At 35.0% G+C, this 22,209-nt stretch overlaps 1 protein-coding gene across 1 annotated transcript in view; it reads right to left on the reverse strand.

Moving 5' to 3' along the window:
- Nucleotides 1-10,558: 10,558 nt before the first annotated feature.
- The window catches only part of LOC150092507 (putative vesicular glutamate transporter eat-4), a 65,326-nt gene continuing 53,675 nt past the window's right edge, over nt 10,559-22,209 (reverse strand). The window contains exons 11-12 of the mRNA XM_090414488.1: nt 16,346-16,467; nt 10,559-10,896 (exon numbers count right to left, since the gene is read on the reverse strand). Of these exons, the coding sequence (XP_090270614.1) occupies nt 10,792-10,896; nt 16,346-16,467 (227 nt within the window). The 3' untranslated portion in view covers nt 10,559-10,791. The remainder of the gene's footprint in view (nt 10,897-16,345; nt 16,468-22,209) is intronic.

Raw genomic sequence — 22,209 nt, forward strand, 5'->3', positions numbered from 1 at the left:
AGGGGAAAAGAAACATAATAAGTAATTGCAGACCTATCGCCACGCTTTCTGTAATCAACCAAATCATGGAGCTCATCGTGCATCAGAAACTCTCCACATACGTTGAAAATTTTCAAATCATACCCAAAACACAATATGGCTTTCAAAAAAATAAAGGGACGGCAACACTCCTGGAAGATTTCACAGATCTAATAAACGCTGCATTGGATAAAAACAGAATAACATTAGTGGTATTCATTGACCTAACAAAAGCATTTAACACACTAACACACAAAACCTTGTTAACGAAACTAACCCATATCGGAATTGGAGGTCGTCTACTCCAGTGGTTTAAAGCATACACGAAAAACAGAACGCACACCACACGTATAGGATCAGCATACAGCAAAGAGGTACATGTAACCTGTGGAGTACCACAAGGAGCTGTCCTATCTCCCATTCTATTTAACATATACACACACGACATAAGCCAACTCCCCTAAAAAGTAAAATCTTCCAGTACGCAGACAACATGGCCATAGTATCCATTCACAACAATGCAAATATCGCTTACACAAATATGCAACACGACATCAATCAAATCACTAACTGGTTAACTGAAAACGACATATATATAAACCCAGGGAAAACAAAGCTAATGGTATTCAAAAACTCCCAAACCCTGCCCATAGAAACTAAATATCTCACTATCCAACATTCATCCTCCTATACACAAAGCGCAGAACCAAAAATCACAACCATCACACAGGTGAAAACAACACGCTATCTCGGACTTCACTTCGATGCTGATCAAAGTTGGAATAGCCATACAAACTACCTACATACCAAGCTTAGGATAATAGCAAGCAAACTATACAGATTAAAAGACATTGCCCCAACCCACATAAAAATACTAATCTATAAACATTATGTGAAAACATTTTAAGATATGCAATCACATCATACGCATTCTGCGCAGCCTACAGACTTAACAGGTTACAATGGCTGCAAGATAAAATGATAAAACTGATATTCTGGGAACAACCCACTCTTATGCAAGAAGCACGGAAAACACAAAATATTTAAGGTGAAACACTTATGCCACTACACAGTCATGTTAAAATATTACTACAGCCCAACATATAGAGTAACCAGAACAACATATCAAATAACAAGACCACAGTCAACAAACTACATAACATATAAGTACAACAATCACCATAGCAAAGCCACCCGAAACTTCTACGTACCTGACATGATAAACAAACTGCCGTTCGACAACAGAAACCTAGGAACACACAGAGAACTGAAACAGGCGCTGTATAAATATTATAGCGAGAATGAAAATTAGAGCAATCCCTGTTTCTCTCCCCCCCCACACGCACACCCACACACATAAACATATGACAAACCCCCCTCTCAAAAACCATCACTACAAGAACACAAAGAAACAAACACACCGTGTGCAAATCCAACCGTATTTGCACAAAAAAGAAGAAAAAAAAAGTTAAACCGTAATAGCAGTTGAAGTCTTCCAAGCACGTACCAACAAACAGTAAAATTAATACCTGGCTTGTAACCATTACAGGAACATAACCAAGAAACCACCATCATCTATCATCTATTATCTTCCTCAGATAAGCTCTGCTAAGCTTCGAGGAAGAAATAATTAACTTGCAAGTATCTGTTAATCACAATTGTAACATGTTATAAATATTATATATATATATATATATATATATATATATAATTATTACAGTATCTATGTATGCAATTTATCTAAGACATAATAATAATAATAATAATAATAATAATAATAATAATAATAATAATAATAATAATAATAAATAATAAATAAATAAATAAATTATTATTGTTATTGTTATTATTATTATGTATATTCTATATTCAAAAACTCTGTATAATCCTTATTGTAAATAAAGTCACTCAATATGTTAAAAAATGCGATAATATCATTAATATAACATTACTATTTAACATGAAAAAAATAATGCAATAAATTATTCTTATTATTAAAAAATTATGTAAATAATTAATTACATTGTATGTGTATAAGAATTAGGAATATATTTTAAATGCATATGTGTAAATACTGATGTATAATCACACTTTCTCAAACCTCGAAAAAATAAGTAAACTACAACATGCAATATAATATAAATTGTGTAACTCTGAACCATATAATTGTAAATTATTACTGCAAACAAACTACGTTATCATCATTATTATTGAAATCTCATTGTATGTAGCACTTAGTGCTGAACCTTGTAAAATAATATACTGAATGTTACTCAAGATGATAATTGCATATATGTAAATATTTGAGAGATCAATAAAAAAATAAAAATAAATAAAAAAAAAAAAATTTAAAACATGCATACGCACACGTGACATCAATACGTCTTAGTTCAATAAAGTGAATTATTAAACATGATGATTTAAAGCTAACTTGCAGTCTTAGTAGTTTGAAGAATTTCATTTTTTTTTAACAGTCGAACAGTTTATTATCATTCCCATTACTTATACAAGATATTTGCACTGTATTATACAATTCAAGTTGTACAGTTCAATGTACAATATTATAGAATACAGTTCAAGTTTTGCTATTTAATCTACACTATTATACAACACAGTTCAAGTATTACTATCATTTTCTGTTGGTAAATACACTTAGTTTTGGCTATTTATTTTGTTACAGTTAATAAAAAGTTTTCTCATATATGCAAGTAGAGTAAAATACATTTCGGATAGTTTTCGTAGTTTATAATAAGTTACTAGTTTTAGTGATAAAGTAAGTTAGTTTGTGTATTTATGTGTAACCAAGGGCCGTAGCCATACTGGTTACTAGAAAATTAAATTAGCTGCAAACAGTCACTGCGAGTCCAGTGACCGTATCTATGAGGACTCACATTACACGGTTTGATTTGATGTACAAGCTTTAATATATTAGTCTCCTAAGTGAATGAACTAGTTAGTATATTGGTACGTTAAACGGATATAAAATGTGAGTTATAATGATCTCTTATACTATACGTTTAAAGTAATTGTCAACATTGTTTTTCTAAATGCATAAGCTAAGGTTATAGATTTGATTTCATTTGGGAGTTTATTGTAGCTGCTTGTCGCTAGGTGTTCGAAGGATTTATGAAAAATTTCTTTGTTTGCTTGGGTACTACCAGCAAGTTCAGGCCGCAGCGTAATCCATAGAGTACATTATATACCAAGAAACTTTCAGCGTTCCTTTTTACCAGGGCCTCATTTACAATAAGACGCAAGCTGGGGCGTCACTCTCTATTGGGGCCACATTTTAAAAAACCTTACTCCTCGCAAACAACAATATAAAAAACAGCCTAGTCATAGTTGCAAAGTAAAACTTATTTTTAAATATTAAATTCATAATATAAAAACTAGAGGCTGCTGAAAAATTTGAGAACTCTCCCGCTTCCAATTGAAATCCATTGTTCTTTCCTTAGAATATAAAACTAACAGGAACTGCTGTATTGCATAAAATTCATGTGGGCATACAATTTCTTTGCTGGGCGTGTATAGTCCAGCAAAACCTGGATAAAATTCTGTCCACCTGTTGAAAGAACATGGAAAAGAAGTGTAATTTGACCGTCATGTCCATTAGAAGGGACAATAATCCTTCACGCTGAAAAGAACACTTAACTAGATTACGTGACTTACGTAGCTACATTCAGTTGCCTATAGCAAGAAATGCAGTTGCTTGCCGTTTGCTCGGTAACCGGAATCTAAGTTATATAAGACTAAATACCTACGAGTTATATTCATTTTTACTACTTGTTTTATCGTATAGTTTTAGTTTTTAATGCCAGCGCAAAATAAGAAATCCCTTCATACTTTCCTCACTTCATATTGTATCACTTTGGAAGATCAATGTTACTATCAATTTTTTTGCTAATCATTTTAATCGCCAATACATTTTAAAATTCTCCAAGAACTTGATTGAAGATAATTATTTTATGAATTCATGAAAATCCGAATCTTAAAATAAATACAGCCTTCTTCTGTCTAAATTAAGTTTTCTTTATTTTTTATTCATAATCTTAGCCGAAGGTTAGTTCACAGATTGCGCCAAGGTTCGCACTTTTACGATTTTACTTTATAGAGTTTCATACGTAAATCTTGAATCATAATCATGTAATGCATAATTTATGCATTACATGATTATGTAATGCATAAATATGCGGCTTTTGAAGTAGCAATACTTTCCCTGCAGTTTATCATTCGAAACATGTGTAGATGCATGCGTCAAAATAAATTTTATTTCCAAAATTTTCATAATAGAATTAACATTGTATTCCGCCTTTGATAGCTAACTTCCTCCCAAAATTACCACACACACACACACACACACACTGCTGATAGCATATGTGCACTTTCTTTTTGTTTCAATTCGTTATTTTTCCAAAGTGATTGTACCAGAGAACTTTTAATATTCTGATACCGAAATCAAATTGTGATTATTATAAATTAGCAAATTTTGTATATTTTTTCATTTATATTATTTCCTGATAAATATAAATCATTAAATTATGTAATCTTGGGGAAATTAATGTTTAAAAAACAGTTCCTCCTACAAAAGCAATATCAGAATAAAATGTTTTGAACATCTGTAAAGCAATCAGAAAGGTGAAAAACATAATGATAAAATAAAATAAATTTTTGTGTGTCGGCTATTGTTAACCACTTTTAGTGTGCCTACTGGACGTCTTGTCTTCGTTTCTCACTTTCTCAATAATTTTCGTTAGCTTACAGACTGTTACTCGAGCAGAAAAGAAATAGGTCTATAACCCCCTCCCCCTTTAAAAAAAACATTATGTAATATATATGCGCCTTTTCTTTTAAATAATTCAAATCCTTTATTTCAAGATAATTGTATCAAATAATTTATAAATTTTATAATAAAAGTGAAACCGATCGCTTTAAATTAAGAAATAATTTCGGCATAAATACTGTATTCATCCTGTAAAAGAAATGTCCGTTTTTCTGTGTTAGGATGTCTGCTAATCAACAATTGAAACAAAACAATGTATTTTGCACTACAGCGTGAGGCAATTTAGTGTGATTTCTGGGGAAACATTCTCTCTTGTCTTTCTCAATAGCAGTGAGAAAGTATTTTAGTACAGGTAGGTATTCAAAAATCCAGCGACCTCCGGACCTGAAGGGTGCCGGAGTTTTGAAAATGCCGGATTTCGGATGGTTATATATGCTGTATATTTTTAACAGAAAATGACTACCTGTACAGTCCTTTAAAGAAAGAAATTAAACACTAAATGAAAAGCTTACAAAATTTTAATGGTCACCAACTAAATATAACGGTTCTACAGAATTTTAGTTCAACGGAATAAAATAGTTCCTCAGAATTTTAATTAATAAAACGTTGATGGTGGTGGTGACAGCACATCAGGTTGACTTGAAGTTAATGGCAGTGGATTATCAAGTGTGGACACCACTGCTGCTTCTTCCCGCTTCCTAGCTATTTTCTTGAATATATCGTGCAGTGTCTGCTGCTTCATATCTTTGGGTCTTTCTCTAATAAGTTTATCTTGGAGCAAGTAAACATTCATGATTTCTTGTTCACTTACAAAGCTTCGTTGCTCTAATCCAGCCATCAGTTCAGTTGTCAACGTAATTAACCTGTCAATAGAGATTCTTTCTCTCACATCTTCCTCATTTTCGTCACTGCTTTCAACTTCATCACTACCTGTAGAGGCATTTCTCTCCAGACTTTTAACCATATCTACAATTTCAGAATCAGTGTAATGATGAACTGTAGGCACATTATCATTCATCCATTCCATCAAAACATCTTCGTTTATCCTTGATGAAAGCTCCTTGGCATCAGGATTAGTTACATCTTTAACATAAGCAAGACGTTCCTGTATAAGCTGCTTTTCTTTGGGAACCCTAAACCCTGCAATATTATTTTCAGTGTCTTCGTTAGAATGAGAAGTAAACATTAAACTTGCCACAATTTATGCCATCCATTTTTCAGTGTTGATATTTTCACAGACTTCCACGCATTGGCAACACAGTACACTGCATCCTTAATGTTGAATTCTTTTATGAACTTCTGTACTAGGGTTCCTGAATTAACTGAACTCACTGGCGCCTCATTAACAGGGATCGATACTTCCACTTCATAGAACGTATAATACCATTGTCCTGTGGTTAAATTAGTGATGTGCAGTTGGGTGGGAGGTAGACAACAAAAACATTATCTTTCACTAGAAGATTGGCTTTTGGATGTGCCGCGAAGTATCTTGCAATTAGGGTCTAATCCATCCGAGTTACAGTGAGCCTCAGGAACAAAACAGTTTTTAAACCAATCCAATGTAATATCAGTGGTAACCCACCCCTTCTTGTTGGCACGGTAATGGACAGGAAACTGTGTCATACTCTTGAAGGCCCTCGGATGTAAACTTTTTCCGATAACGAGCAACTTACATCTATGGGTTCCCGCAGCATTAGAGCAGCACATTACCGTGACGCGATCCTTCGAAGCTTTAAACCCCGATGGCGATTGTGCATCCTCAGTTGTTAGAGTTCTTTTTGGCGTACATCTCCAAAACAAGGCAGTCTCGTCAGCATTGTACACTTGTTCAGGACTTAAATGTTCATCACTAACTAACTTTGCAAATTCATTCCGTATGCACTAGCGACATCTTTGTCTGCTGAACGTTTTTTCCACACACAGCACGAAACTTAAGCCATGTCGCGACTTTAAACGATGCAGCCAACCTTCTGAATATTCACACTTGTGTTGCAATCCCAGCTCTTCATGAAACATTTTAGCTTGTTCCTTTAATAAATCACCAGAAATTTCCACACCTTCACTTACACGAAAAATTAAACCAGGTTATGATAACTTGGTCCAGTTCTGAACTTTTTCCCTCCGTCATTGACTTCCTTACAAACATTTGCTTTTTTGATACACTGTCAGAAAAGAACTTTAACAGTTTTTTTTTTCTGTTTTTTAACATCATACACTGTTGAAGAGTCAATGTCGTATGTTTCACAAATGGTTCACACAGACATATCAAGTTTTTTTAGCACTTCCACTCTCTGTGCGATCGACAACGCACGATGTTTACGTTTTACGCCACCTCTTTTCTTTGCTGAATCCACAATGGGGCTATACAGCAGCAAATAAATGATAAAATGAGAAGGAATAAGCAGGTTTTCGCAATGCTTATCGACTACAGCGCCATCAAAACATAAACATGTGCAGAAAACCGTCGGGCGCCAACGCGGTAAATTTGAAAATGTGCGCTCCGAAATCCATGCCGGAGATCTGAAGGAACAGGATTATCGATTGCCGGATTTTTGAATGCCGACCTGTATAAGCAATGTAGCAGTCTGTCTTCTAAGATTCAGTGCTGTGACATTTAGTAGGACAGTAAGCCACGGTAGAGCAGTTGATTTCCGAGTACCTGAGATAATAGGCAAATATTCGTAGAATGTAACATGACTGGTGTATGTTGTAAAAATAAACAATTGAATGTGTGCTTGTGTGTCTTTGCCTCTAGTTATAATCGAGTGATAAAATTCATTTTCCATCTAAGATCAGTCACAAACGCCCATATCCACAACGGATTTGAACCGCAGCCTGTTGGTTTAAAACTGAATATGCTGACTACTCGAACAACCATGCTAGCAGTATTCGGAATTTGTTCTCCAGTATACCAATTATGCCAAATATTTCCCTTCGGAGACAAAGGTAAAACTAAAATATTCATGAAACGCATTTAAATCCGTTAATTTGTCAAGCGGTGCACAATTGACTTGCGAGCCATTGCCTTATTCCAAACAATTTATAAAACGAATGTTAAACTAACTGGACTAAATTCAACAAGGATTTTAATAAAAAATTTGATTCTCTATAAAATTATATTCCGACAGTTTGTCCCTTTGGGTCCTTGGGAAAGTTCCGACTGAAATAAAAATCAAGATATTTTGTCTAATTTTTACTAATTATTCTAAATATGGAAAAAATCATTCCAGTCAATGTAAGAGAAATTTGCATTGTAATGAATGGGAAAATGAAACACGAAATACGTGATTTCACTAGCAATGCCCTGTGAAACATGCCCTGAACACACATAGTTAACAGAGTTGTTTAATACCCACGAACTTGGGTAAACAAACACCGTCTTTTACTAACCAGGTAACAAATGTCAACTTATCGATTTACAATACAGAGTGTAATATCTATCGACAAAATTTGTTTCTTATGAATTATATGAATTATTTATTAAGAGGAATCATGGGAATTCCTTTTTCTGCATTATGACCCTTAAATACGTTCTTCCTCAACCAATGGGCCAAAGTTCCTACAAATCACATGATATGCAATTCTCTTTTTCTTGTTTGGTTAATCGTCTCTCAAATGTCTCAAAATTAGATCTCAAATAGGAACCATGCAACCGTTAAAAATAAAATTGTCAATACCATTCGTAACCTTTCGTTCTACCATTGCTGATCACTTTAACTCTCAATATGGCTTCAGATTTAAAGTGAACATGAGCATTCGCAGATTATTTTTGAAGGCTCTCTTGAGTCAGTCTTAATTTTTTATATTGGAGCCCATTCTCTTGATAAGGGGAAGATTTTAATGTATACTTCATTGTCATCAAATCTGCTAAGACTGAATGTGGAATCGGAGTAAGCAAATCATTTCCAGACAACGCAATGCACTTTTCCCGCTAACTGCAAGTATATAAGCCATCCACGGTCTTTATCTTCATTACATAAAGTATCATTTGAACATAATTAATGATAATTGTTTGATTTATACAATTTCCATCTCTAATTCAGCGCAGGGTCTGATTTAATAAAGATATGCCCCGGCGTCTCTACAGAATGTTTCTCATCACATGTAGCTCTTTACTTTTTTCAGTTCGTATTTATAATCCTAAACTGTTGGATCGGACATTAATATTTTCACTTGGCATTAGCAGCCATCAGCCCCAATGTACACTACTGGACAAAAGTAGCTTAGCAAAGGCCTTGAAACGCGTGCATTTGGAGATGAAGCAAGTCATACTTGTTCTTAATCTCGCTCACATTAGATGCACTCACTACTTCAACTGACACAGTTCCACATATTCGCTGTTCTCTGTCAGAAACATTAACACCACTCCTGTCTTAACCAAACTTACCTTCCACAGATTTCCATTTGTTCCCTTCCTACTTTTCATATAATTTTTTTTTCTCTTAGAAGTTTATTGGTTTCTATAATATCTTTGTCTTGTTTACCGATGTCTGAAGTCAACATAATCTCAATGTATCCTCATAATCCGCATTCCGTAATCTCGAATATTTTCATTGTAATGGGTCTTCGCGCACTCTTTCTACATCTCATCCAGGCCGAAGCCAAAAGTCCAAATCTGCAGTAGTTCAGGTGGAGTTTTAAAAAATCCACTATCACCTTTGTTGCCGAAAAGGAGTAGTCAGAACTTGATTCGTTATTTCATTTTTTAGATCAGTTGCAAGTTATTCTCCACGTTTTGTCACCAGCGATTCCCAGAGTCAAGCTATTGATGAATCCTCAATAACCATAAATTTGACATTCGCTGTAAAACCGCATTACGAGAATATGCCAGCTACGAGCGAGTATCTCCTCCTCACAAATCTCTAAAACTAATTTTTGTCTGAAACAGTGTGAGTTCTACGATCGAATATCCTGAATTATGGGATTAAGAACTTATCTTCCAGGAAGCAAAATCTTCATGAATGCGCCAAACTTCGACTAATTTAGGAACCTTCTAAAGAAAGGAAGAGAAGAAAAATGTGATCTATTACCACAAATTTACAACATTCGGATAATTGTTCTCTCTCTCTCTCTCTCTCTCTCTCTCTCTCTCTCTCTCTCTCTCTCTCTCTCTCACGCACACACACGTGCATACACACACATACACATTACCAGACATGTGATATAATAGGATGTTATTTGAACACGTGATCTCTTTGTTCCAGAATCGCATTCACGAGGATTCAAGGGTGCAAACCAGAGGAAAATTCCCGAAAGAACTGCTGTCACATTCCAGCAGGAGCAGCGCTGATTTTACTTTTAAGCAAATAATTTCTTTTTGAAGATATTGGTTGACAATTGCGGTAGAAATATCAAAGACTATGACGGCAGTGTGCTCTGTCTGCTAATTCTGCTAGCGGTGGTCGATTTGTCAATTTTATGGGATGAAAAACGTTACGGTTGCAAGGAGGAACCTGCGCAAATACATTGAGTCTTCTTTTTTCATCAGATGACTGAAGTCTAAAAATTCAACAGAAATGTATGTCAACCATGATCAAAGCTGAGCTGAATAAGATACGGAGATGTTTATAAAAGTGAATTCCTGGCAATTTGTAGAAAAATTATTTTAAACAAAAAAAAAATTGAGGAAAAATAATTTTTTTTTTTTTTCAGTTATTGTATCAGTTTCTAAACGCAGTTGTTTTATGTGGCTGGACACAATCGGATAACATTCTTATTTAAGATTTTTGTGTATACCCGCTTTATAATATAATTAGCAAATTTATAATCACTGTACCTTCTTTATTTTGTTGAATTTTACATGAAATATAAGAAAGACATTGATTTACGAATTAATAAGTTCGGTAAAGATGATGACTAGTGAATGTTCAATATTTTGATGCGCATTGATTTCATAATTTATACTTTTGTCTCTGAAATATTCTCTGTTTTCTGAAAGATTTTTCTTCCTTTTCTACTCTTTTCCGATGTGGTTTTCTTGTCTGTCTATCTGTCTACAGCTGCTTCCGTACTCCGGATCCAAGAAGTCCATAAAATATCGCTCCAAAGATAAGCGATACGATTTGAAGAATATTCGTTCCTTTAATGGCTGCATAACTCTGCAATATTGAAAAATAGCTTTCAGATAAACGCTTTTAAATAAAATAGATTACATACAATACAAATCTATTAACTGCATGTTAGCAACTGCTTAAAATAAAGGTATTTAAAAAGTATACTGTTTTGACATTCCCTCAAAATTATGTAGAATTTTTGATAACTTCCAACACAGCTGTATTGGAAGCTGTATTCCAGTGCAGGTGTGCCATATCTGAATTGCACTCCCGCTATGATTAAAATCTTTTTCATATCAAAACTGGAAATGTGACAAAAGCATATTACTGTCAAAATATACTAGAATGAAATTAATGATCGGCTAATGAATTTACAATTATTATTAAGACGTTATAATTACTGAAACCTTCGAACAATAATGTCGAGCAATAACCGGTCATTCCTCTAAAAGAAAGGTAAACATCCCTCTTTTCATAGTCAGATGAAAAGAGGGATGATTACGAAGATATTACGGCCTTCATCGTCAAAGAATATCAGATGGTATATTCTTGGTCGCCTCTTCGAAGACGGCAAATCATGGAGTTAACGGGCAAGGACGGTGACTGCTGATCTGAAAAAAAGTAAAAAATTTGTGGCATTCCAACTAAGTCAGTCTTAATACTGCAAAACTGAAACGGTAACTTTCGTTAAAGGAATCCATGATCAAAGACTGATTCAAACTGGAATTGAATTAGAGATTGCACATGTGAATGGTGTAATTTACTTGGAATTAAAACTGAATGCGTTTTAAGCTATAAAAAATCGCCGATGAAGTACACCATCTTCAGTCTATGTTACGTCAAGTTCATCCTCTAAATATTCTTTAAGATGTTCATTATATGGACAAAAACCGGAAGTTCTGGTTTTACGTCTCGTAATCTCAAGAAAACGTATCTGAATTTGGAGCGAGCTTCTTGAAGCACTCTGAAAAAATGTGAAATTAATAAGATCTTATGTTTTAATAAGCAGAGACATACTGGAATACGCAATAAGCATATGTAAGAGAATAGAAAGTGGCGATTGCATCTTGTGCGCAAGGCCTCCTGAAGATCGACTTAAAATCAAATCTAGTAAGACAATTGAATGAACTTTATCTAAGCCTTTCTTCGACCAGTTTCCGAATTAGTCGATCTCTGGCACGTGCCAATGAGATTTTTCTCCTGGACACGTTGGTTTTTCGTCGGGTACTCTAGAACCCAACTAGAACCCACAATATTTTCAGACAGTAAAGGATGCTTTTCTGATTCGAACCACGAGATGGCAACACTTGTTTGCCAGTCTTGGAAAAGACCGAGAGAGAGAGAGAGAGAGAGAGAGAGAGATAGAGAGAGAGTGTGTAAGGCATAAATATATAATTCCCAAACCGATGAAGAAGGAATTGATAAATATTGCATTTATTAACGGAAATATCATTGAAGGCATCTAATCATATCAATAAGAAATCAAAATAAAATAAAATTTTAAAAAAAACCTAATCAATAAATATTTTGAAAAATGGCGACTTTTCTTTTGATAGTCAAAGTAACTTTTCTTTTATGTGATTGCCATCCACGGAAGGTGGTCAACTTATACTACGTTAGTACCGTACGTGGCCAAAGAATTTTCAAGCCACTTTGGGCCTCCATTGAACAACGAAGTGGTCTGAAACCGGGTATAGCATCCAACTCCACCTTAAGTCTTTCACAAGCTTTCAATACCCAAGCTGCAATTCGAATTTACATCCTGCTGGTTGGAGAACGGATGAGTTAATCAAATAGATTGGTCCGCAAGGGAGAAACAAAAGTGATGTAAGAATAGGTGCAGAATTATTTTAAGAATGTGTTTCTTAAGTCATATTTCGAATTTCTTTAGGATACCAAATTACAGGCCCATGTGTTCGGAACAATTGTTGACATATTGGGCTATCCTGGGTCAACAATCAGTGACACCATGCTGATATGGAAGTGAAAGGATATAACTGCAAGTGTTACCCCCAGTGGACCACCCACCACACTCACCGAATGACCCAAGGGTGCTATGAAGGATTAAAATCGCCATTCGTCTGCAGGCAGGTTGAATGCAGAATTCCGGGCAGCGACTGGAATACGAATCTACACAAAACACATATAGAACCGAAGCTCACAATATGCGGTTCCATGGTAGAACTGTAAATATGCAAGCCTCACATTACCCCAACGAGCGGTTACAATGGGCCGTGGAAGCTTGGCACGTTGAGCTATGGATTAGAAATCACGTTACACCTCTGAGCAGATGGAATGGTGTGGGTTTGGCTGGTGCCGGTGTGTCTCTTACCGGAGTGCCTAACCCCAATTAGGAAATTCTGAGGCAGAGGTGTGATGGCATGGCCCTATTTTTTCCCGGTTTGGCCTCGGACCGCTGTTTATGGAAAGCGAACATTGAACTACGAGAGATATCTGAACAATCTGGACAATCAGTGCAGTGGTACTTTGTGTCAAAAGCAGGTGCCGCTGTAAATGCATGTTTTGTGGACATGAATGTCACCACACTCTACTGATCTTCACCCTATCGAACATCTATTGGAATGAACTGAAGGTTCGGGCGAAGTCAAGGGACATCCGTCCCACAGCAGTGCAGGACCTCATTACATGCCTACAGGAAGAATGGGGCAAAAGTCCCATCGATTACCAAACATCCCAAGCTCTCGTACCCTTATGGAAAGTACGTCCCGTAGGATTTCCATAGACATCGGTGCAAACGGAGGTCACACATCTTATTAAAGTCGTCGCTGGGCTGTTTGTTCCTCAGCCATTGGTGTCCGTTGACTTCTTTCCATGCAGTTTAATAGTTTAATAACTAAAATTGAAACCGTAATTGCCCAATTAATTAGGAGCACCTCCACATTTTCGTAAACGGGCAGATGTTTCTAATGAAGTGGCCACTCGGCGTTTATGTGCTTGAGAATTGTGAAAGTATAGAAATAGAAATAGCTACCTGTAAACGGATATGTTTTTAATATCGATGCTGTTCTTTGTTTACGTATTTCATTTTTTCATTGATTTCAGATAACAATTTATGGTGCATATTGAAGACGAGTTGGCCAATTTGAAGAAAAACGAAAAGTGTTGAAAAGAAACTAAGATTGAAATTATGCTGACTGTCTGTCACACTCCCAATAGCGGATGTGATTTTTCATACCCCTCATAAAAGACGATGATGATGAATGGCAGTTAGTAAATTGTTCAAAGAGCTGCTAAAAATTCTTGTGTTGAAAGACGGCCAAAACTCTTAATCGATTATATTTCAATATTAGCAGAAATAGCAGGTATTATTACTGCAAAAGGCATGACCGTGTTTGTAGATAAAATTCAAAAGTAAAATTGGCGGAGAATGAGAGATGTATCGCGTACACTTAATTGACTGAGGTTCTTCTAACTCTCATATACAAGATTTTAGTCAAACAATAATATTATAAAAAGAAATGAGTACCTAATTATAGTATCCAACAATAAATACGAAGTTAATCTTCTTGAGTGGTAGGCAGTGGCGAACCCAGATAGATGGGGAGGGAGTCAAGAGGGTTTTGACCTCCCGAAGTAAAAGGAAAAGAACACTAGAAAATTTTCCAAAAATCTTTTCCTAATTAAAATTCATTTTTTTTTATTTATATTGTGTCGTGTTTTCTATTTCTATACTACTTATGAATTAGCGATCCTTGCAGATGCTCAATCATAGGTCGTATGCGATGTGTAGTGTGTATTCTCAAATTGTCTAGTCAACTCCACCCCCCCCCTCCAAGATTAAATCCAGAGTGCGCTACTGGTGGTAGGTAATATCATTGAGGTGATGGAATATAAGAAAATGGGGTATTTGAATGAGACTTATTTGCTTATTGTCGCAGAGACGGTTCCAGTAAGAAAAAACTGGAGTATCTTTTAAAGAGAAAGAATAAAATGGAACTGTTGGTCCTTGTTGGAGATCTAAACAGGGGAGTAGGAAATGAATACCATACATATAGAATTTTTATTGAACAGTTTGGAGAAAAGAACAAAGCTAATAGTAAGTGTGGACAACGCTGTCTTCACGCTGGTTCTAGACATGAGTCTACAGGCTATTTGAAATAGGAGTAATTAAGATTTAATTTTAAGAATGAATATCACATTGAAACGAAAAGCGTGTAACAAACTTTTTTTTGAAAAAGAAAATCGAACATCAGCATCTTTAAAAAGCAAACTCTAAACAAACTACCTACATATTCTCTGAGAAAAATGGATTCTGAAAGAAAGCCTATCGAAACTTTTTAGCAGTTATATCAGCATCAATGATGAGTGAATTCAAAGAAAAATGTAAAAAAGGAAATTGTTCTTCAAAAGGAGCTAAACAAACGTCAACCTTAGAAATGAGGGACCTTAGAAATGGAGGAATTGGGACTGTAAAAGGATTCATCAGAAATGACAAACATAGTATGAAATCTGAAGGTGAAGATAACCTAGATGCTGCGAGTAATTTCTATGGAAGATATAAACAAGAATTCAAATGATACAGGTAGTAGAAAAATATTCACGAGGAATGTTGCTAGGAGTACACATCAATACTCGAGGTAGAAAATGACACTAAAACCTGAAATGCAAACAGCACCTGGACAGTAGAAGATATTCCATCAGAGAATCTACTATCAAAAGTAGAGATATTAATCGCTGCTCTTTACTTGATGCAATATTATTAAAATAATCAGGAACACGGAAAACATCTACCGCATCCTGAATGGAAAACTTGTAGAACAAGTAAAATACTTCAACTATTTGGTTGCACTTTTCAGTGAAAACGGCAAAGTAAACAGGGAAGTGGACAACAGAATTAGCAAAACTGGTTTGATAGGGAATAACCTGAATAAACGTATATGGATAAGAGAGAAATATTTATATAGGACTGTCAACAAACTAATTTTAATTTATGTGGTTCTGTATGAGTTGTCTTAGAAATCGAATAATTGATCGAAGTCTTGTTAGTGAATAGAGACATGAGAAACGTCCTGGAAAAATTCGAACAAGGAACAAATGTTATCAGTGACAGAATCGCATTAAATATGAGAATATTAAGAAGGAACTTGACACTGTTATCACTTAGGAATGCTTGTGCAGATCTTAGGTGAACTTCAACAGACTGGGGGAGAAAAGATTATCAAAACAAATGTCTTTTTACTTCTTTTTTTTTGTATGGGATACAGCAGAAGACAAAACTCTGGGTGTATAGGTACAATTCAAATTGACTGGAAGAAAAACAAGAGATCTGACCATATTAAAGTCCAAGCATACAAGATACTAATTTAGAGGATAATTCTGAATTGGGAGTTAGTGATAACGAAAACCTTTACTTGTGGTGGTCCTGTGACCCCCTCCCCCTTTGATTGTACCTGTCATCAATTTGATGATGTACGGTATATTTTTCTATAGCTATTCGTTGTTTGAACTCATATTATATCGACAGTTGACTTACATCTGCAGAATATACTGAAGCTGAGTGGACAAGTATCATGGCAGCTGCGGCACATGTCTTTGTTATTCCCATGGTGATTGCTGCATGCTCAGGAGCCACGTCCAGGTGATTAGCATAAAAACCTAAAAGAACAGAAAAAAATGCAGTATAGTCTGATATAACGAAAAAAAATTTCGTACATATAATTATAACATTCTGTCCAAATTTTCAGCCATGGTTCTAGAAAGTATAACATCAAACGTCATACAATAACACGAAAAAAAAATTAAGAAACAATGGCCACTTTTAACACTAATTGTGAAAATGATTTTAGTGCGCTCCTTTAGACACCGTAAAAAAGGCTTAAGCTGTTTCACTGATTGTATATGAAGGCTGCTTTATTAGAATGATATAATTTTATACAAAACTTGAAAACTATTTTAAAATGGAGGCTTTTTTATTTATGTACAATTAGATGGGGTAATAGCTTCCTCTTTCATAACATTTCTTATCCGGACTCGGAGTAAAAAGTTTAGTGTGGTCGTTTTTTGTGCACATGTTTTTATTCCCTCAATGAAGGTCGGTATTCTGTAATGATCGTCGTCTGGCGGTGATCATTGGGAAACACGAGGTGACATAGGGCTTCTTTTTCTTTCCTAATCACTGGGGTACCAGCTGTTGATTATATCAACAGCTGGTACCCCAGTCATTAGGAAGCTTACTTTTGTAAATCGGCGTTTGTGCATTTCCCTCGATTAATTGAATTGCTGTTTGTAACGAATATTTTTGCTGAGTTAAGGCCATACGGAAACGATATTTATGATTATTAACTACGTGTTAACTCAGTCGCTTTATCTGCTTTCATGAGTTAAAAACTGGACGAAATTATTTCTCATACTGTCACGTAAGATTTTAATAGTGCACGTGTTCAAACATGAGAACCGCTTTTTAATGTATAAAGCGGTTCTCAACCAGGTGGACATTCCCGCCTAGAACCATCCTGAAAGTGGCGCATGGAGGTCGAAAAAAAATTATTATTATTCTTGTTATTATTATTCTCATCCAAGATGTATCATATGTAACCAAATGCATGTAATGTACGTGTCACATGTAAACAAATGTATGTAATACGTGTAACAAAACTATGCGATATAGAGTGATTATATCCATTGATACTGTATATATAGAGTGTAAAATTGCAAAGAAACATCTGCAATAATCATTGTTATGAATATTATAATAATTTACGTTGTAAACAGTTATTATTATTATTTAGAAAAAATTTATGTACAAGAAAGTATTTTTTATGCATAACTGTCTTCATATAATGTATGTAATTTATCTGAGAAATAATAAAATGTTATAAAAAATAGTATATTATTTAACAACAAAAATACCTGCCAATGTCCCGAAATCAAACCCGTAACACATGCAAAATACCTTGGTCTCTACATACGTCGCATGGCAGTAATCATTGGGAAACACGAAGTGCCATAAGGCCTCGTATTTCACGTGAAGTATCTGATCTTCATACGTATACATTGCCACCTTAAATGGACAAAACATATAGAATACCTACATACCAAAGTCCGGTTCATTGCAGCAAAACTCTTCCAAGAAAAAGACATTATTCCATTCAACATAAAAAAATTCCTATATCACGGTATATCCCTACTCAGATACGTAATAACAGTCTATGCAAATACATCAAGCAGCCACCTAACAAAATTAGAAACACTACACAAGAAAATCGTGTGAACAGTGATCTGGACACCTTACACGCAACAACCAATATCCGACCAGTACGTGGCCATACACAGAATTCTGAGCATTAAAATCCTGAAACACTACATGACATTAAACAAGGAATTACTTCAACATCACCTATCGAAACAACAGAGACACATATCGTATAACACGACCTACAACAACTCTCAGATACCCACGAAGCTCAACAACCTACCAAGAAATTTAATACACATAGATAACTACAGAACATTAAAACACGAACACTGATACCAATAAAGTTAATATACCATTAACACTAATATACACATCACAAATCACCAGCATCGCATCCAATGCGAACATCCCATACATAAACAGTAGCAACAACATAAATAGGGAAGGCTAAATCCCACTATCTTCGTAAAACTAACCCAAGCTTCGAAGCAGGTGGGATTAACTTGTCCCATTCATCTATACATAATCCTTATAATCAAAGAATGCAGATTATGTAACAAAACAGTCAGAAAGGTGTATAACAATAAAGAAGATACTCAAGATACTGATTATTATGTGATAATATCATTAATATAATATTACTATGTAACACGAAAATATTATGTAATAAATTATTCTTATTATTGAAAATTCATGTAAATAATGAGTTTACTTGTATGTTTGTGAGAATTAGGAAATATAAGATTTAATTGCATACGTGTAAATACTTTGTATAATCACACTTTATCAAACTTAAAAAAAAAAAGAAAGAAATAGTAAACTACAACATCTAATATAATATAATTTGTGTAACTCTGAACTATATAATTGTGAATTATTACTGTGATTGTTATTTTAAAAAATAGCAATAAAATAAAATAGCAATAAATAAAAAAATAATGTTAGCATCATTATTATTGAAATTTCATTATATGTAGCACTTAGTGCTGAACCTTTTAAAATAATATACTGAATGTTACTCAAGATTATCAGAGGATATATGTAAATGTTCGAGAGATCAATAAAAAAATAAAATAATTTTTTTTAAATATTTCGAAAAAATTATTATTATTATTATTATTACCGTACAAATTACCAAAAAATTCAACCAATATGAGGAATTTATTAAATGTAATAATAGCTCGGTAGAAGACGTATTACAGACCGTTAGAAAAATTAAAAAGTGCATTAAAGAGTTAACGGAAAAACAGCAAAATCTAATTAAAGAGGCAACGGAACTACTACAAAGACTAAAGTCTATAAAGCAACACTACGAACTCTTAAACCAACAGCAGTATAAAAATGACCTCCTCATACATGGTCTCGCAGAAATTTCTACGGAACATTTAAAACACACCGTAATACAACTAAGCCAAAAATCGGTTACCACAAAAAAGGAAAAGAGAAAGTAATCCCTGTCCTCCCCTCGTCGTGGTGCGACTCACTAACAGCTCCAAAAAAATTACACTTATAAAAGCTAGCAGGATTAAAAAACCAGTAGTCAAGCATCTGAATGAAGCCCACGACAATACCCCAATATACTTGTCCGAATATCTAACGCCATATATCAGAGACTATTCTACCAAACAAGGAAATTAAAAGCAGGAAGCAATTACCAGCTTATATGGATAAGAGACAGCAAAATATTACTTAAAAAGACACAGAATGCAAAGCCAATCCAAATGAAATCCGTAGAAGATCTTAACAGGCCTCCATATTAAAAGAACACTGATGAGTAGTAAGAAGGGAACAACATACCAACCCACAGGAACGCAGACCACCAAGCAGATGTAATCACCACCGAATATGACAACTGCCGCATTCTGAAATCGATAACAAAATGGAAACAAGTGACTATCCCCAGAAAATGACTGTCAATTCTCCACATCAATAGCATTCAAAAATACTGACTGATCCTGCAAGCATATCTGAAGGAAGATATAGACGAAATAGACATTTTAATAATGACTGGCATGTCTACGACAACGAAGAAGCAACCATCTACCAAATGCCAAACTTCCAACAACACAAACACTGCAGATAAAGTAAACGATGCGGTGATATAATAATATTTACTAAACATAAAGTAGAAGTAACAGAAATAAATTTTAAATTAGAATTTGCACAAAACATGCATCAAATTAAAAACATCAAACAAGAAAACTCCTCGATATTAAACGCAACATACAGACCACCCGATTTAAGCACCACAAAATTTCCAGATGAATTAAACAGATTGCTTTCAGCCACGGAAGAAGGCATGCCAGAATACTTCATAATAATAGGTGACAGAACAATACCTAGACCTTTTATCAGCATATAACGCAATCCCATCCATACAGTCGTGTACACGAGAATAGATAGTCGGAAATACAACCACCTCATCCTGCATCGACCATATAAATATACGCGTCCCCTCCAAACAGTCACACAGCAGCCGTCTTAAAATACAAACTGGTTGACCATAATTTCACAGCATTACAGTTACACACTGAACCAGAACCCATAAAATTCACTGAGACTACAAAACAATATTATAGCATAATATTGTTTTGTAGTTATTGTTAAACTGACCATAGATTTTTAATTCGTACGTATGTTCGTACAATATTGCCTACCGGTTTCGCTAGTAACTGACTAGCTTTCTCAAGGCTTGCACAGTGCAAAAAAATGGTAAATGCAAAAAAGGTTTAAGAATACAAAAAATACGTTAGTACCTGTTAGGTAGCTAAGGTAACACGTTCGCGTGACATTTCTACTGAGTATCATGAACACGCGCCTAAGGTGCATAAGGAAGAAGTGCCACTTCGTCCGATTGTGGATGGCAGGTCCTCCCCCACTTACCTATTGGCTAAGCACCTAGCGAACTTACTTAATGGAAAAATTAGACAAACAGAATTCTACATAAAAAATTCTCAACACTTTGTTGACAAACTCAAAAACGTGAAGACAACATAAACAGATGTAATGGCCAGTCTAGACGTAGTATCCTTGTTCACGAATGTACCAGTAGAAGAAGTCATGAACATTATCAAAGATCTCTTTCCTGCTGATATTACAAAGATGTTCAAGCATTGCCTACAATCAAATTTCTTCAAAGTTAACAACAATTAGAAGGCCTAGCCATAGGCAGCCCTCTGTCACCACCATATGCAGACCTTTTCATGGAGAAATTTGAAAAAGAAATCTTCACCAGCGTTACTCCTAAACCTTCAATATGGTGGAGATATGTAGACGATATCTTCATCATATGGCAAGACAACATGGAAAACCTACATATGTTTGTCAATAGAATCAATGCACCCCACCATAAAATCAAATTTACTCTAGAAGTAGAAATCAACGAACACCTACACTTCTTGGATATACTAGTTAAAAGACAAGGTAACAATATTAAACTGTCAATTTTGCAAAAAACTACGGACACTGGACGATATCTACATTAGTCTTCAAACCATCATAGGTCACATAAACATAGCATCATCCACATGTTAAGAAATCGAGCTAGAATCTTTATCTCTGACGATAAAGAAGTTCAAACAGAACTGTCTCAAATCGCTATAACACTATCACAAAATGGTTATCCTCGAAACATCATCAACAAATTTCTATGCAAAGATAATCAACAAGAAAGAACAGTCTCCCAGCAAATTTCAACAGCAGTCATTCACTTTATGGGTTCAATTTCCACCAAACTTGCGAGATTGTTAGAGGCCCATAACATCAGGGTTGTATTTAAACCAACTACTAGCATCAGACAGGTTCTAAGATCTCCTAAGGACAGTGTTCCATTTTATAAATATCCAGGTGTGTATAATATTCCATGCACGTGCGGTCTTTCCTACATTGGACAGACTTCGAGAAGCCTGGAAATAAGACAGAAAGAACATTTTGGCGATGTAAATCACAACAGAACGATCATCTCCGGGTTAGCACATCACTTTTCAACTTCGAGCCACACGATAGACTGGAATAACAGCTCTATGCCGTACGTAGACGAAGATTACAGACATCGATTATTTAAAGAAGCAGCAGTAGTGCTACGCACAGGCAGCAACCTAAACAGAAATCAAGGGGCCATACTGAACGATACTTGAAAAAATCTAATTAATTCCCTCAGTTCAACAGAACTATAGTACGCGAATAATCATATTACGCGTTTG

The sequence above is a fragment of the Typopeltis vanoorti genome, chromosome 25 (genome assembly GCF_054136105.1).
Source record: "Typopeltis vanoorti isolate ZY-2024b chromosome 25, IOZ_Tvanoo_1.0, whole genome shotgun sequence".
NCBI classification, from domain to species: domain Eukaryota; kingdom Metazoa; phylum Arthropoda; class Arachnida; order Uropygi; family Thelyphonidae; genus Typopeltis; species Typopeltis vanoorti.